Here is a 19,067-nt window from a genome sequence, read left to right as displayed (position 1 = left end):
GCTAAGACCAAGTCCTCAAACTAGAGGAATAGTAGACAGGAATACCTTTTAATTTTGACATAATACTGCATTATTATGTCTTCTCAACAGTCACACTTACAGTGCCGTTCCGCTACACTTTGGGACCCTTACAGCCAGGAAAACTGTTAGCAAGACGATCCTACTATAAGGGGCAAACGATTTCATAAACCACTCATCACTAATCCCCACTGAACCCAGATTCTAACAGAGAGGTGCTTCTCATCTTTTACTTATTCAAAGCTGCATGGCCCTCTCCGCTTTCTCTGACCCTTTTCCTATTAACTTCTTCCCTCTGGTTTTGGAGAACTTCCCTTTATCCCCAGAAAACCTGAGCAACCTCAGCAGATCTGCCTTACACCATTCCCCTTAGAAAACATCTGGCACCTGCTTCTTCTTCTGGAGAACAAAACTGACAGTTTCCTGTACCATAAGAGATGTGAGACAAGGGTATGATATCTGAGCTGCACTTTTATAGCTGCTCCACAGCTGTGCCATTTACCTCTGGCTCCCTGACCTAGTCACAGTTTGGTCATGGCTTACACTGAAAAAAGTACACCCTAGCAAACAGTGATGTAAGATAACACACACTCACAACAAATTCTGTCTCGCACATCTAGTTACAATTATTTATTTTTAATTTCTGCTGTTTGAGCCCAGAACAGAGTAATAAGACACAACAGATGGGCAAGGCTAAGGGAAAGAAAGCACAGCAGCCTTTATATATGTAACGTCACTTTTGCAGACAAGCAGAAAATGTGGGGGAAGGAGAGTATGTGATTAGGACAGCAAGTCTGCCAGCATCCATTCTAACTGCGCTCATCATGTGTCACCATCATATCCACTGATGAATGTCCAGCATGGATATCTGAGTAACTACTCAAGGACACAAAGTTCATCCATCAATTGCAGAAAGAAAGGTATTTCAAGTCAGATTTTGCTGCATGCCAAGATTATTTTGGGAAATGGCTCTCCAGTAAATTATTCCTGGGTTCTCCTTTCTGTCTTCACCCTCTTGTAAAGAAGAACGGCTGACCAGACTTCAGGACCATTCCTCCCCCCCTGCTCAGCTCTGCCACTGGAATTCACACATTCCCAGGGCAGCACTGCAGGCTGCTTCCCTTTCTTCATTCACTCCGTGTGCTGGAAATCCTATCTGGGCAAAGATGGAGGGAGTAGAAACTGACAGTGAAAAGAAGTCAAGACTGCAGCATGCTCACTTCCCTCCCTTGCATAGCTCACAGGTTTCCCTTTGAACCACGGATATTAATAGTATCTTGCCAAACTTTCTGGATGAGATTTCAAAGTGACATAATGTAAATCTCATTGGGAGAGTCACTAACCACAGCCTTTGTGCAGGAAAGCCTTCATGTAAGACCTTGGAGGGGAGGGGTTTGGAACAGATTTAATTCTTGCTGTTTTTTCTGCATCGACTCTTTGCAAGTGTCATTCTCCCACTGTGTCTTACTCAAGTTTTAAGAGTAGTAATGCTGAAGCTACACTCCATTAAACCTTCTCAAAACAATAACAAATCTACAGCAATATTCAGCTGTGACAATATCACTCCAAGAAGCATTTGGAACACAGGCATAAGGGTTATTTACAGAAGAGTAACTCACCGTAATATTAAACAAGAAGCCAACCAGGGATGATCTAGAACTGAAATAGGCACTGAGCTGAGTCACTGAGTTCTCTCCAACCAGCTCAGGCAAGGCTACTGGCAAGGCTATTGTTCGGGTTTCTATCAGGATGATGCACTTCAAAATTCCTCATAACGCAAAGCCCTTGTTGCACAACTGCCTCTATGCTCAGTCCTTGTGCTCATCACTGTGCATCTGCTATGAAAAAGTGTTTTTATAAACCACCTGGTGGAGAATAGTTACCTTAGTTATCGAGGCAACCAGAAGTCAAGCTGATCTAGCCTAGTTACAACCAGATCTTCAGAGAACAGGCCCAATATTATAAGCAGAATGAAGGAGAACTCAGATGAAGAAAATAAGGAGAGACTTTCACCACAGTTGTGCTTATGAATTGGAACAAGGGAAGGCAGATTCAAGGTAAAGCAGCTGACCACCGAGCTCCAAAAAGGATGTACCCTTGGGCTACACTGAGAGCTCTTCAAAAGCACTCAAGAAGTCACAAGTTTGGCTTAGCAAATCATGAAGCCTCTCCCTCAAAGAGTTCCACACCATTATTAAAAAAACAACTCTGCAACAGCTCCCAATTCCAAAGCATGATAGAAGTTAGTGTTAACATCTGATGCATCTCTGACGATCCAAACCAACTCTGCCCCAGTCTTTCTATTACCCCAAAAATATACCAGGACAGGTACACTTCTCTAGGAAAATCTCACCAGGCAGGGTATGTTACAGGTGAAAATGGGCAAAGACGTGGGGAACAAGATGCACGTATACGTAATGAAATTTATTCCAAATTGTGGAGCTTTGAATGCCAGCCACAAGAGGTCTTTATAGTCTTCCATACAGTCTTCACTTTCTGGAATGCTGCCTTTGCCTTAACCTGACCATTTTCTGCAATTACATCAACAAGAAGGTGTGTAATACTATGCTAATCAGGTTTGTTTTGGAACAGAAACACAGTTTACATTAATGCTCTTCCAAAAAGATTGTTACATAACAGCAATCTAGTAATGAAGTTAGAAAATATGGCAGCAATTATTCCATACTGGAGCTCTGAGTCTGCAGGACCATAAAACCTGCATTAATAAAGGAAAATCTGTAGGTTATGATTGTAACTAATTTATCAAATGTCTTTCTGTAAACTGCCTATAGCTCCAAAGACAAAAGTACCACCAAAGAAGCAAACAAAGCTCTCAGCCATCACACCATCTGGAGAGCCTCCTGATTTCCAGAACAGTCATTTCCCAGAAACAGGAAAACCACTGGAAGAGCGTCACGGAACTTCCTCCCTTTCTGGATGAAACCCACGCTCATCAAATTCAGTACCAACCTGATGTCTGGAAGTCTATCTGGATAGGGTTGGACAAGCCATTCACTGCTTCACGCCACATGCCACCGCCACCCGGAGACCAGGCAGTCACCACACAGCGATACAGCCCAGCATCTGAAATCTGGGTCTGATACATCCTGTAGCGGAACTCATTCTCCTGGACCTTCTCCAGAACCACGCCGTCCACACGAGTCTGGTCCGTCCAGTCTTCCAGCCTCACCACCGAGTCCTGGTTCAAGGAGATTATGCGAGTGGTTCCATTGGGATTTGACTGATCTGTCAGTGGTTTCTCTGCTGTAATGAGGACAGAATAGCGGGGCGTCTTGATGTTTTTTGAGGACACTTTGCACGTCATCTCAAAGGTGTGGCCTGCCACAAAGAACGGCTTCAGTTTTACTGCCTCCACCGTCAGCGTGTAATCTGAAGAGGGAAGGAAATAAGCAGCAAGGGAAGGGTTAATAAATAGTGCAGTTGTTTCTGTAGCACTCTTTAGACTGGAAGGTCACTAATAAAGTGGGAATTTTTTGTTTTTTTGAGAAAGAAAGTTATTTAAATTTATGTAAAAACACACAAACATCCCAGGATGCTATGCAATGGCAAACACACTACTGTTGTAACACAACAGCCTGGGTCAAGAAACATGGATTAAAAGAAAGCACCAAACACTGAACAAACAGAGCAATATGCAGGACAAGGCAGGACAGAACCTCCAGGATATTTTAATTCAAGAGTGCAGAGACTAGTCAGATGAGATGAGTGAGATGAGCCCCGGTTTTACACTGGATCTGGAAAAGCCCCATCAGCTACAAGTTACAAGGACAAAAGATGAAGCACACACAACTAGTGACAAAAGCTGCTAGTGATTGTATCTGCAGCACTTAGTAAAGCTTCGTTATTTCTCTTGAAAAATTTAGCTTAAGTGCAATGCTGTCACATTCAGCTGAACCTGCAAAATCGTGACAAAACTGTGACAAGAAAGTTACCACCAACTTGAAAATTCACCACCAACCCCAGCGCACTCATACATACACCTCTGTGTTGGAAGAGGTCAGTATACCTCTGCCTCCACGTCCTTTTCACTTGATTCTCATGCATTCATCTGACTATAAGCCTATAAGAAGCCCTGACATATCCCCAACAAACTGACAACAAGAACGGCATCAACATTTACTACTCCATTTCCTTCCCTTTCCTCAGCCTTCTCCAAGTCTGTGGGCTCCTCTATTCCAAGAATCCCTTTAATTACAGGGTTTGGGAAAAGTATACATCTAGGAGCATAGCCTCAAGGCAGAAAAAATGCTCATGGGGAACAACTGAGAAAACAAGGAGTGCCCAAAATCACAGCTAGATAAAAGGAAAGGGAATTGCTACTTTCTTGGCACTGTGATAAAGAGACATCCCAAGTTCTTCCTTAGGCAAGAAGAGCTTATGACTACTTCCCACTCTAGCAGTACTGCAAGAATTGGGCCACAGAGTCACAGCATGACCCGGGTTGGAAGGGACCTCAAGGATCATGTAGTTCCAACCCCCCTGCCTGGCAGGGCCACCAAACATACACCTTTACTAGATCAGGTTGCCCAGGGCCCCGTCCAACCTGGCCTTGAACACCTCCAAGGACGGGGCATCCACAACCTCCCTGGGCAGCCTGTTCCAGGGCCTAACCACTCTCCTAGTAAAGAACTTCCCCCTGACATCCAACCTAAATCTTCCCTCTTTTAACTTAAAACCATTTCCCCTAGTCCTGCTATTGTCAGCCCTGTCCAGTCCAGCATTCTGGACTTACTTTGCTATGGCATACACTAACTTCCCTCCCTTACAAAAAATAAAATGGTTGCAGGCACATTAAACACAAGACTACATAGGTCACCTTTACACAAGGTGAGACTTCTTAGGATAATGGAAATAAATGATAGTGAGATCGTAATACTTTCCCCAAAGTAAACTAAATGAAATTATATTTATGCCCTCCTCGCAACAGCAACAAGATACTTGTCAAGATTACATTTTGCAGTGTTTTGCCTTCAAGCAGCAGTTTTCACAATGAGTAAACACAGCCCACAAGATGAGAAACCTGGTATGACAACTTTAAATCAGTACTGTATGAAAGCAGATCGCAGTGCAAAGCTATATAAAGAAGCAGCAGGAGCAGGGGAGGCTGAACTGCATCTCGTGGTCTGGCTGAGCATGGAATTACTCGATGCTCCACACCAAATTCCCCTTGCACTTCCACCTGCTAAGCAGGCAGGAATTATAAGAGCTACACATTTAAGCATCAAGGGTGCAGTCACAACTGAAGTTGCATGTACAGGCATCCTCTGCTCCTCTGTGTAAGAAGTCGTCAAGCATCTGATTCTAGACACCACATCCATTTTTCTCTTTCAGTTTCCACAGGATTCTGATAGCACTCTCTTTATAAAGGCAGTAGCATTTAGGAGCATGGCACAGATCAATGTGCCTCATATTTTAGGAATACAGTAGACAATCATATTTTTGCCCCTAAAGCAAAAGCCCAGACAAGTAACTGTATTTCACCACCACATATGGCTGCTTTCTAGACTTTGTAAGAAGGCTCTGAGCTAAAATTCTCATGATACAAACATTCATTGTGCTGCTGATCTTAACATCAGAGCTGAGTCCTGGGTACTGCACACTTGGTCTCATATATATATATATATATATATATATATATATATATATATGTACGTAAGACAAACGCCTCCATGTGATGACACAGAGATGTAGCTGAGAAGAGGTAGCCCTCCCATTTAGGCTCCAAATGCTGTATTTCAACGCTTCACAGAGCCACAGGTCAGGAAGCAGTGCACAGAGGAACATGCCTTTTTCCCACCAAGGATGGGCCAAGACTTCGCTCCGAGGTATTCTTAGCTTCCCACTTCAAAGCAGCAGAAAATACTGCGTTTACTGATTACCTTTGTTACAGAAGACAGCAGAGGGGGCAGCATGAAACAGCAGCAGAAATGCCATCTGTAGAGTCAGTGGAAGAGAACACTGAGGAGTGGCAATGCAGCTGGAGAACAGCAGTCGAATTCAAAGGGGTTAGGAATGAAGACGTGAACAAAGAACTGGCAGAGATCCTTCTGGAAGACCTTGCACAGGATTCTCCTACCTTCATAAAAACTTGTTCATCCTTAGGCTGAATGAATACTACATAAAGAAGGTAGAGGCAGATTCTCTTATCTAAAAACATAAAAACCCGAAACAACAACAGAAGAAAAAGACAGGAAAAAAACCACCCCAAAAGTCACAGGTGTTTAAGAGCTTCTTTTTCAAGGAAGCAAAAAATAGGCCAGAGAAGCCATTTTCCTCCAAGAACCACAGCCTGAGAGATCTTCTCAAATCTTCTGAGAATTGCCAAGGAAGTAAGCGTCCACGTCTTGACCACTACCACACATGCTTGTCCCTTAGCACACACACAGCATCCTGTGCAGGCTCCCACCTCTGTCTCCAAGAGTGAAAGCACGACAAAGCACAGCCCTACCCATCACAAAGGAGGCTGCATTCTGCAGAGTATGCATCAGAGAGCACCAGAGAAAGAGATCCTAAGTTAACTAACTCCAAAGTTCACATCCAGTATGAGAGCTAATCCAAGACAGAGGGCTTGCAGCAGAAATCCCAGCCAAACAGTTCAGATCAAATCAGAGTAATAAACCATACTTTGGAGCACGGCAGCACACACTTCGCTTTCCATCACCAGCAGCTCCATGCAGATAATCCACACTAATTCTCTTGTTGAGCCCTGCAACAAAGTGTGTGCTTGGCTTCAAGTGTGCTGCCTGGGTAATGACAGAAAACAGTTCTAACCTAATTGAAGCAAGCCAAACTGCTCGTGAAACCTTGCAGCTAAAGGGCAAGGAGACCACAGGAAACAACAATCACCTTCCCTGTCCTTTGCTGACTCCAGCCTGAAAAGAAGCACACCACCACAACTGGCAGTAATCTCAGAGACTAATGTCTTGTCAGCAGCGTCAAGTAACACCATCTCAATATTCGTAAAGGCTTTTTCATCCCCCAGCACACTAACTAGATGGAAAGTACAAGGAACGCAACAGACATTAAGGTAATGACAGTTTTGCCTTTGTAGGAGGAGGCGGTTGCACAACACCCCGAGGTACAATTGTGGCTCCAGTAGCTCAGATACCAAGAGCTCTGAAAATACAGCCTGCACACTGCAGCCTCCATCACGGCCTGATAAATGTAGACGCCAGGCAACTGCTCTCCTCACTGCTGCACACACACAGCTGTGCCATTTCTTTGCCTAACAGCCGAGCAGATAAGAAAGCAGCCAGGCGGTGCCCAGCCACTCCTGACCGGTGCTTGTACCCCTAGCTCAGTGCACATGTTTGTTCCTAGATCCAAACAAGCACCTAACGTGGCAACGTGGTACCACGGGTATGGGGATTCCTCTGCTCAAATGAAACTGTGTGTCTGTACCGTGCAGTGTCTGCTGTATACAAGCAATTGCAAGAATTAAGTGGAAGGAATATCACCTGTTCCCTATTCAAAGGAATTTCTGAAAGATGAAGATGTCCTCGTTCTGCACTAAACTTAACGGAGAGTGCCAAGAAACATTTAGGACATGTAACACTGTGTGAAATACAATTACTTTGTAAATTAAAGTCAGGAGTATTAACAAAACCCCAAATAACAGTATCTTTGGGATATGGAGTTTCAATTAAAAGATAATGTTCTTTGCAAAGGCTTTCATGCAGATCCAGAGCTGACAACACTGCTTTAAGAAAATTCTGCATTCCTTTGCAAGCAGCAACTTTGTTTCCCATGTTGGCAGCGCTTGCACTCAGACTGACAAAGAATTTTTTTCTTTTATTATCAAACTTCTGTGTTCAAAAGAATCTACAAAACCAGACAAAAGTTTCCCTCTCTTCCTTTACAAGTAGAGATTCCAGTAGGCATATAAGCTAAAAACAATACTATAAATTCATGTTTTCCAGTTTTGAGGTGAGATGGAGATGCTTTCTTCTTACCTTTGGTGAGGGACAGAGGGTAAAAGAAGAAGGCAAAGAAACAGAAATGAGACAGAGCGTGTCAGAACCAGTGGTGATGTATGATAGCGGTTGGCTGCATTTGCAAAGCTGAATAAGCAGAAAGACACATGAGCATTATTGGTCCCAACAGAATAGAATAGAAAAAGAGGATAAAAAGCCTCAAGTGCAAACAGGCAAGCATACAATTTATTATAGAACATGAGGAAAAGGGACTTTGACATCTTCATCTGACATATACATCTCAAGGAAAGGTCTCTTAATCCTGAACACCCCTCATTACTGACCGTCTCACAGCTGCAACAACATTATTTTGTCTTTCTCAAAAGCTCCAGTCTGTCTTTTCCTAACTGGGATATCTCTGAAGTCTCCTCCCTCTATTTCCCCTCCCCCCACCACTGCTCTGAAGTTAATACAGACAATTCAAATAATGAAATAGTTAGAAGAAAAGCTTTTGCATAGGCACAAGCGATCCAAGGAAGAGGCAAATTTTGTTTCTCTCCTTAGGCAAACACATGGGAGCCTGTCTGCTTGCTTTTATAAGCACTGGGAGCAGTTAGGGACTCAAATCACCAGAGATACTTATCAAAACAACAGTCAGCGAGCAGAGGCAGCAGCAGATTAACTCCTTCATAGCTTCATAGTTACTGGCTACCACACAAGGCTAACAGTCCAGCCTGGAGCTCACAGAATCAGACTAATGCAGGGAATGCAAAAGAAGGCATCTGCAGTCAGACTGCTGAAAAGTGGGGGTATGGAAGGAAAGCAGGGGAAATCAAATCTAAATATTCCCCCCTTTACATACATACTACATGTTTTCTCAGGAGGAAAAGAGAGTCTGTACAGGATTTTGCTTTCAGATCATAAATCCCCCAACTCTAAGTTTTGCTAACAAATGTACTTTTCAGCTTGGGGACTATAGCATTTGCGATGCAAAATTAGCAGAGATTTTGGAAAAAAACCAGGAACAAGGGAACGTTCACACCTGTCAGGGTTTGTTTTCCCACAGGAATGTCAACACAGGCTGAGACTTTTCAACTCCAGCTGGTTTCTCGAGCTGCTCCGAAGGCAACAATCCATTACGCGTGCATGCACACACACATAGTGTTATGACATACTTAAACTAATTGTGACCAGTACTCAACATCTATGAGAGATCTCAGTCCTGCTAGAGAATTCTGTCAGTGCAAATTCAGCTTAGCTAAGCACTGAGATTTTGCCAAAGATGCTACATCCTAAACTACCCTATTTCTTTATCCCCCATCTTCATGCTTAAGCCAAAAAGCTAAATGCACTCACTTTAAACTAGCATTAAGTGATTCAGGTACCTTCATTTAGCTCCTAAGAAATGCTCCGAAAGACAGTCTAAATACTGATTTGAGGTAGTTTATTCCTGCCTAAAAGGGGCCATGATCCAAAGCACTTATTTTTAAAATTTATTTATTTTTATGCTTTTGTACTATAATGACCACAGACTTCTTCAAAAGTGCTGTCTAAACATGTGCTTGTAAATATAAGGTGGAAGAGAGGGAAAACAAACTCCCATAATCAAATTGGCAGCCAAAGAAGACAAGGTGAGTGATGTTCCTCTTTTCAACACACATCACTCTGTTGCTAGCAACGAGATGCATCCTAGTGAGACCAAAACACTATGAATCATGAAAGTGAGCAGTGACCCCAGCATCACTGCTGGATGCTACCTGCCACAATGACAGCCTAGTTCCTGCAAGCTCTGTGCAGTTTCATATATCTGTTTTGTGTTTCCTCTTCAAACTGTTGCATAAAACCGATTCATGCTAAGTATTTACCTCCAAAACCAGAAGCGTTTACACAAACCAATAGGATTTTTTTCTTCTTCACAACAAAGAGCTATATTCCTAAAGCCCATTTGCAGGCCTTCTGGCTGATGGGTCCTACTCAAGAGAAAAATATCTTAGCTGCCCAGGCCTTTCAGTGAATAAGTACGAGGTTCCTACCTTGTGTAGCCCATAAAATGGGGACAGAAGCAGAAGTCACATCTTTGCTCTTTACCCAGCTGTTGTTGCGGTGCCGACTCCATGCAGAGACGACACAGAAATAATCCCCTCTGTCATTTTCTGAAGTCCACTGGATTCGTAAACTGAAGGTGTCAACAGCCTTTTTGAAGAAGATTATTTCCCCATTTTGAGTCCTCTCTCTGCTCCTGTCCCCAAGCATCAGAGTCCAGTCTGCGTCCATTGTGGCCAGGAGCTCATCTGACACCACATCATCACCGAGCAAGTGCTGCCTGTAGTACCAGGAAACTGAGAAGCGGATGTCTGCTTCGGTGTCCTGTACGTTTGTGATCCTGCACTCCAGCTCTGTGGGGTCATCGGAAAACTTGGGTGTTCTAGAAGCATTCAGAAACACCTCATAATCTGGCTCTGCAGGAGAAAAAAAAAAAAACAGAAGTCAGAAGCTGTAAGCAGAAAGGAGAAAGCAGCAGAGCTTAATACTGAGTAAGATACTGCTAATATCCAGTTTATGACAGCACCTGAGATAAAGGCCAAGTGCCAAAACTCGTATTTTACTTATAATGCCTGGGAATTGGGAACATGGACTCCAGCTCTCAGATATGTACTGGTGTGAAGTAAGCCTCTCTAGGCCTGCATTTCCAAACAGGGTCTTTTGCCTCGTATGTTTAATCAGAGCACTTCAGAGAAATCAGAACAAAGTGATCTTACTGAGTAAAATCATTTCCCCTTCCTCAGGCCCCGAGAAGCCACAGTCTGGATTCAGTTTCAGACCTCTAGTCATCTTTGTCTAAAGGTCTGCAATGTAAAGCTGCAAGGATGGAAACTCATGAGCTTGAAAAGGTGCACCTGAAATGCATGGGTTAAAGAATATAAATAAATAAATAAAGGGGGCTGTTGTATTTAAATTCTAAATCACTGGCTGCCCAAAGCCCTGAGGAGATAAGGCAGCCACATGACTGTTTTCTCTCGGACAGAGAAGAAAAAAGATTACAGCAAAGACCTCTCGCCACAAAAGAAATGCATGTTTATTTACTAGTATTAGGATATTTGTCTCTTCTTGCTGTCTACTGTTATTCAGGAAAAAAAGACCAGTCTTCCAACTACTCAGCCAATATTGATCACATGGATTTGATAATATAAATGCATTCAGTGCTCCGTATTTATTTCTTGCTTTATGCTGTACTTGGCATTTTGCCCTCCCAGAAACAATTAACTGGAGCTGTAATTGGGACAAAGAAGGCAATCCAAGGCTAAAACTTAGGCTTAGCTCACCAGCAAGCCAAGATAATAAAACATCTTTATAGAGCTGCTGCACTAATGTGTGTGCATATGCACTTCTGGACTTCAGATGCAAACAACAGAAACAATTCTACTCAAGCAATCTGGTGCTCCTATGCCTGTTTGAAGACAGGACCTCCACCCATTAAGTGCTATGCACGTAGGCATGCAGTGTCCTTGTATCTAGCAAGAACAAGGACACTTGCACAGACTGGACACTGGAGTATTTAAATCACCGACTTTCTGCAGCACTGAGTAACACAAAGCTTGAAAGTACCATTTACCTAAGTCCATAGTACTTACAACTGGCAGCAGTAAAGCTACATCAGCATATACTTTGCCATTCTGTGAAGCTCTTCTGACTATGTACCTCTGACCATTAGCCTGCTTAGTATTTATTAGGATGCCTGCTGAAACTTATCGTATTCTAGTGCATTATTCACTATACAGTGAACATCAGCACAGATTTGTGCAGATTCTCAGTATAAGTAATACAAAGGAAAAACTTGCACAATTCCTCTGCTACAACCAAGTCATAGATTATTAATGGTGGTCAAACTCCATTTTTTGTTTAAGTAAATCCCTACAAATCCTACTGCTACATTGCCCTTCCAGTCTCACTCACAAAAGACCATTCTTTTCCAAGGCCTCATGATATACTGCCCACACTGCAGCTTTCCCATCCCTCCCCACCCCCCCACTTCTCCTTCCTCACCAAAAAAGAACGCAGTCAAGATCAATTAACATTTTCACTCCAACAAAGATGAAGAAAGCAGAAACTCTTCAGAAGTTAGGAATACGGGAGGGAAAAAGCTGCAAGAAACAAGTTCTTTGATAATCACTTCAGGTAGCTTTATTTGTGGGGAGGGAAAGGACCGCTAAGCAGAGCGTTTGGGATTTGACACCACTCTAGATAGGCGCTTCACCCTGACAGACATTCAAGCAGAGGATTTAGAAAGAATAAAGGGCTGGCTGGATAAACCTCATTCCTCCGCTCTGTCAGCTGTCAAAGAGCAGCCTCACTGACAGTTCAACAATTTAATACCCCAGCAGCTCTTAACTTCCATAAAGAGGAGGAGCTGGTGAATTCTGGATGCTGCAGAGAACCTCAAACACTGAAAAATTATTCTACTTCCCTTGCCCTAGCAACAAAGCACCTGCTGAATAATAGATTTGATTTTCTCCCGTCCCCAGATAACACCCAATTGGAACTGAAAGAGTGAGGAATAGTTTGACAGGCACCAGCAATACAATACAGTATGTAAATTCACAGCGTACCTGTACATGCCTGAGCATGTGTATGTGTGCATGCGAACACATGGGGGAAGGCAAGAGCACTCATAGCTTGTATGCGTAATTTCAATGGCTGAATGAAAATGGGAAATGAAGACCGATATCATTCATCCACTTCCAGCACATGTTACAAGTACGCAAGAAAGAGGCACAGCTATATTGCTCTGTACTCTGTATTGCTCTAAAATGCAAAACGTAAACTTGTTGTTACTGGTGCCCAATCTTGGTTTATTTCAGCAAACCAGACTTCAGAGTAGGTTCTTCTCATAGACTGACCCTGACTCTATCGTGTGTTTCCACACTGGAGGAGCTCACCTTTGTAACTTGATGGTACCATCAGCCTCTGATTATAAGAGGCTCTAAACAACTACGTGGTGAGAGTTCTGGCAAAGATAATTGCATCCAGTGAAAGCTGCAGGGAACATCAAGTATGACAACTCTGCCAGTTTTCCTCCAGTTCACATCCAGGTTCATTCACGCTTCCAATACAAGCAATACTTCATGATTTTTAGCAGGAAGCAGCCTTGCCTACAACACTCTGCAACACCATCCTGAGTCGCACTGCTTCCAAATTGGAGCTATTCTCTCTTCATGACTAAGCTAGGAGATAGAATGGGTAGGCTGAGATATCTAGACCTATCTCTACAAAGATAGGCTTTCTAGAAGTTTTCCCAGAGTTTCATTTTTGCTCCCAAGCTACTTTGCTTGTAAGCATTATTTCCTTCTCTGGAGACACTCAACAAGCCCCCGGACGCCTTCTTGTGTAAAAACTACTGTAGGGAACCTGTGTTAACAGGAGGCTAGACTCAATGATCTCCAGAGGTCACTTCCAACCCTTACAGTTCTGTGATATTTGCATAGAGAGATGATCAGAATTTAATGTTCAGCAGGGATAGTGTAAAGTAAAAACTTCATTGTCTTAAGCATGTGTATGTCCCACTGGATCTCCAAAACACATTATTCTCAGGACAGTGGTGTAGGGAAAGATGTCGGCCTCTACTTGTAGATCAGGTAGATCAGACAAGCCTGTTCAAACTCTGACCTCCAGTTTCTGTTCCTTGCTCAGTTTAAATTCAAGAACTCTTAATTGAAAAATAAATGCTATGAACAGCCTCTCCTATCCAGTCCCTTGCAAAAAACAACAAAAAAGAAGGACATTGAGGAAAATCTGTTTTAATGACCATTATGCTAATCAAGAGTTCCAGAGTTATGTTAGTTCATAGTCAGGTCTGCCTCATTGACTCACAGTAATCGATAGCTAGTGTGGTCTACTAAAATGAACCTGTCTTTTGAAGTAAGGAAAATAAAGCAGTATAAAATCCTGCCCCATCCTAAATCCATCAGCAGGATGTGGTCTGTCTCCAGTGATAAAACAAACTAAAAGATAAACAACTTTGGAAGCCATTAAAGACCATTATGAAGTTTGCATTATAAATAATTTTTATAGCATATGAGTCACAAAAATCATGGGAATCACCTGATACCGCTGTTTGGAACTCTAAGAGAATGCCTGCTGCTGTGTCAGAGCCCTGCTGACAGTGTGAGGGAGATGAAAGGGAACAACATGACACCATGGACAGCTTTAGCCCTTGGTAAGCAAGATAGGCTCTTAAGTTCTGTTTCCCAATTACAGCCTGTTCAGTGACATCAGAAAAAGGGGGTGTGGGGGGTGGGACATGCAATTAGAGATCTTAAAATCCCATTATATACAAACCCCAAACTCCATAGAATGGATCAGTACATTTTCATATCTGAGAGACAGATTTGCTTCATATACATGATTAATGCAAATGTGACAAAAACTTGCCCAGAAGAGATTCAATGAAGTTTGAAAGCAAAAATCACTCACCTAATGCTGTCACCACCACACTGACTGGTGCAGATATCCTCTCCACCACTTTATGCCAGCTCCCATTGTGCAGTGGCACCCAGACAGACGCTTGGCAAAAATAGTACCCAGAGTCTTCCACATCCACATCACGCACCAACAGGCGATAGGAGTTCCTATCTACGTGGCTTAGACTGATAAGAGTTGAATCACTGACAACAGAATTATGGTCCATGCTCAACAAAACCTGAGCATCTGACAGGGAATCATCGGGTGACTCAGAGAAATACCACGTCACCTCAGCTTGGAAAATACCACTCCTGTCTGTTGTGACGTTGCAGGTAAGATCCAGGGAGTCTCTTTCAGTTACAGACAGATTGCTTGTTGAGATGAGCACATCTAGAGCTTGGAAAAGAAGAGACAAAAATTTAAACAAAAAAATAAAACACTATTTTTATTACTATGAGTCTACTGTGAGTTATCCCAGTCTTTCACTATTACAGAAGGGTCTCAGGTAACTCAGCAACCCTACCTTCAAGCATCCATTAGCTGTTGAGTTGCATTGGTTATCATACGCAAAACACAGATTAATCAAGTAATGATGTTTGATAAGTGTGAGAAGACAAAGGAAGTCAGAAGAGCAGCAACTGGTTCATGAAGGGTTTGTCCCAATCACAGAATATACACACACCACCTTCACATAGCAGGAAAACAAAGGATTTCTCATTCTCACAGGGGGTCAGGGTGTTTTGGGACTATCTCCCAGAAGATAAAACATTCACTGACATCAAAAGAAACTATATTAGAACTCAATTTATATCTGCTGAAATGGTTTTGAGCTCACGAAGGAGAACTGATTTAGATGTACAGCAGCTATGGCCACATATTGAAGTTCTGACTGACCACTGGTGTGTTGCAGAAACAAGAAAGGGAAGCAAACAGATGGCAGCAGTAATGACTTTATGTTGCTAACTCACAGCTTAGCAATGTGACCAACATACAGAGACTTCAAAACAATTGCAACAGCTACTTAAAAACACATTTAACAAACTCTTCTCATGGCTAGTGACTACTTTTAATATATACAACACACATGGTCAGCCTTCAAATTGGGTCCTCTGCATTCTGTAAGCTGGCTATAGCTTTGTTTATTATCAGTACTGGAAAAAAAAAAAAAAAAAAAAAAAAGAAAAGAGAGAAAAAGTCATAGGATGAAAGCATCAAGACTAGGAATAGAAAACCTAGTGGTAAGCCAGGGGGTGCTGTAGGTGCTCAAACCTCAGCTCAAACCATTCACAGATTACTTGGGCCCCCTGTATGGGAACTGTTGAGTCACGGCCTGAACCACTGATTGAGCACCCGGGGAAGGGACTGGGTCAGCCCTGGGAGCACAGGTGAAGGCAATTCAGCTGTGTGACCAGAAGGGGTGGATCCTGGCTGCACCTCTCCTAGACCTCATTTAAGAGCTGCCTGCCACAGGACAAGTACCTCTTTCTGGAGATCCTTCCTTGGTAGAGCTTTCCTCTGTGAACCTGGAATCTTCTGGTATGGGTAAGCAATCTTCTTCCATTCCTTTATAGCACCTCTCTACCGTGCCAATTCTTTGTCATTACACCTCAGTTGAAACACCTTTTCCCATCATACGGATGTGTCCAATTGCTACAACCCCACCTTTTAACTTGCTATTTAATTTGCATTCTACCTTATCCAAAGATTAGATTTGGATCTCAGAGCAACACCACCTCCAAAGTACATAATGCGCCTGTTCTTCAAACATCTCAACCAAAGTCAGCAGACTGGGCTGCTACAGAAGTAGCTGTCCTCTGTAGTAACATGATTCCTAACTTAAACAGGCAGCTAACAGCAGATCAGGGATTTACATGTAAAACAACGTTGTAAGCGCATAATGCATGCCCAGCCGTAAAAGCTTTCTAGGATGATCATCAGGAATAAAAGACAGCATACAAATACCAGAGCCAAACCCAGTTTTGAGTGGCCGCAACTGTTGCCATCTAAACTAAGTAGTGCTCATCTCACTGCTCACCACCTGATAGAGCAGAAAGCCAAGTCTCCTACCTGATCAGTGTTTTTTTTAAGACTTCCCTCATTAGGATTGGAAACAGTAGGAAAGCCTAATTAATTTAATAGGCTAGTGCCAGAATATAAATTAACCTCTGTGAGGTTAGGAACAGCATTTCAGTACGGAGCACTTCTGTCTTCACGGACTAGTCACAGGCATTCAGAACCTGGTGGTATAACCATGGAGAGAGATCTGAAAGACTTTAGGGTGCATCCTCACATTCTTTTTTGGTTACAGAAGTGCATAACGGACTCGCTTAGGGTTACATCCCTGTTGTGCAAGGCGCTATTAAAAAAAAAGACATACAAAAACAAAGTCAGGCCCAAAGGTCAAGACTTGAGGAGATGAATGCAGTGGGAAGGTAGTTAGAGTACCAGCAGCAAAAAACACAGTTACAAAAGTAAGCTGTGCTACTTGTACAAGAAGTTAGACAATAGTATTCACATTGCTTTAAAAAAAGAAAACAAATGTCTATTTCTTTACTTTATTTCTACAAATTCAAGCCTAGAATTTACAGCAGTTAAAAGGAGAACAGGGAAGCCAGAAAGCTTTTGTGCCCCTTACAGAGTTCCAGTGCTGCCAATTACTGAGCTGAAAACGAAGGCCAAAAAAATCCAAGCCAAACAGGAAAAAGAAAACCAAAATACACAAACACTAAAAGCCTGCCCCATTAGTCACTGCTAGCTGTGGCTTAAATAGGTAGTGTTTAATCAGTGTCTGAAAACAGGATGAGGATGGCCAGAACGCTCTTCACAAGTGCAACAAAATAGATGCTTACAGCTCTTAATTAGCAACCTCTGGCCTAGCAGATAATACCTGCAAGCTTTTACTGGGTAACAGACACCTTGAAAAGAAGGGGCAGATTGGTTCTGTCCAATTTCACAAGCTAAGTACCACCAGGATACTAAAACTACATCCAAATGAGCAAGTAAAAATTCAGCAGTTCTGAGATTTCCCTACACTGTTTGTGAGACTACAAAAATGAAAATATAACTTTATTGTATGAATGCTTGAAAATACTGTCATAGCCTTGTATTTCTGAGGGACTGCTGTTGCTTGTTTTTCCACCTATTGAGTGACAAGATGCATCACCTCTCATTTTCCCCCTCCATCTAGCAGCAGTAATGCTAATGCAATTAAGCGCTTAGTACATCTTCTCCTGAAACCTATATAGACAGAAATATCTGGATATCCTCAGCACAGCTCACATATTTTTGTCTCCTAAGTCAAGCATGCAATGATGTGATTAACAGGGCCGTGACAACACAGTGGAGCAATCAGCCCAGTGATCCAGTGTTAGGTGATAGAAATCACTGGATAATTTGTCCTTTGAAATTATCATTGCTGTTCTCCTTCCTCCCAGACTTTCTATTTTGTTTTAATACATAACATTCACATCTGTCACTGAGTCATAATCCACTTTTACAGGGAAAGCACAGCTGTTTAGTGCTATCAGACAACCCAATGTTAACGAGAGCACAGAGGGAAGGTCTGGGGTGTTGAGCAGTTAAATATAACATTATCTAAGAAACAGAGAGAACAGAGGAAGTCTAAGATAAAAATCTCAGTCAAGGCATGTAAGAGATTCCAGTCAATTCTTCCATGTCATCATCTTCACTGCCCCCCAAATAAAAGCTAACAAAGTCAAGCCAAGAATCTGATGTCAACTCGGATGTAAACAGGCCAGCTATACAAACAGCACCAAGCTCTCCTGAAGGGTGAGCTCATTCGGTCCAGCTTATCCAATTTCTACTCTCAGAGTATCTCACTCTGGACACAGCACTGCTTCAGTTGGAAGCAATGATCCCAGCCCATCAGTAGCACTCACCAGTCCGTTGGATTTCCACACTTGCTATCTCCACACTCTTCTCCTGAATCTTCTGCCATAAGCTGTCTGCCCCTCTCACCCACTCGCTCACAAGACACCTGTAGACACCCCCATCTGCTGAGGAGGCCTGGGACACAGACAATTGATATGTGTCATTTGCTCCTGTGTCCAGGCGGATATCTCCATTACGGTAGCGCTCTTCATAGCCAGGGCCAGGCTGGAATTTGCCTTCATGAGTTAAAGACAGGATGTCCCGCCAAGACAATCCACTTCTGATCTGCCAAGTCACGTGTAGGTGAGTGTGCTCTGGTGAAGTGGTGATTGCTGAGCAGCGCAACTTGAAGGAGTCACCCTCAGAAAGCTTGAGAGATGTTGAGGAACGTGCTTTTGAACCGCTTACTGATAAGCCATCAGAAATCACTATTAATAAAAAACAAACAGAAAACACAAGCATCATAAAACAGAAGCAAGGAGAGAGCATCTACCCTGACCTATTTTGATACGAGGCACCAAAACTATGAGAGGGCACCATGTCTCCAACCATTTCTTCTTCCGTACAAGTATTTTTCAGGAACAAGGAAATTCAGCTGAAAATTCATTAGTGATCCCCTTCCAACAAGCCAAGACAAGCATTCAACTTCATTTACCCTCCCTTCTCACTACAGTTTCTCATCCAAGCAGTATCATTCAGATTATTCCCACCCAGAAACATATTGAGAATAAAAGAAATAACATTAGGAATTAAAAATAAATACAT

General features: G+C 42.7%; 1 protein-coding gene across 2 annotated transcripts in view; it reads right to left on the bottom strand.

The window, feature by feature from the left end:
• The window catches only part of PTGFRN (prostaglandin F2 receptor inhibitor), a 64,584-nt gene that overhangs the window by 18,220 nt on the left and 27,297 nt on the right, over positions 1-19,067 (bottom strand). Inside the window, exons 3-6 of one of the 2 annotated variants that reach the window (XM_015879527.2) lie at positions 18,311-18,730; positions 14,424-14,807; positions 9,986-10,411; positions 2,989-3,408 (exon numbers count right to left, since the gene is read on the bottom strand). In XM_015879527.2, coding sequence (XP_015735013.1) covers positions 2,989-3,408; positions 9,986-10,411; positions 14,424-14,807; positions 18,311-18,730 — 1,650 coding nt within the window. The remainder of the gene's footprint in view (positions 1-2,988; positions 3,409-9,985; positions 10,412-14,423; positions 14,808-18,310; positions 18,731-19,067) is intronic. The other variant, XM_015879534.2, reaches the window with a different exon arrangement.

The sequence above is a fragment of the Coturnix japonica genome, chromosome 1 (genome assembly GCF_001577835.2).
Source record: "Coturnix japonica isolate 7356 chromosome 1, Coturnix japonica 2.1, whole genome shotgun sequence".
In the NCBI taxonomy this organism is placed as follows: domain Eukaryota; kingdom Metazoa; phylum Chordata; class Aves; order Galliformes; family Phasianidae; genus Coturnix; species Coturnix japonica.
The sequence above is the reverse complement of the archived record's forward strand: the minus strand, read 5'-3'. Positions and strand labels throughout refer to the sequence as shown.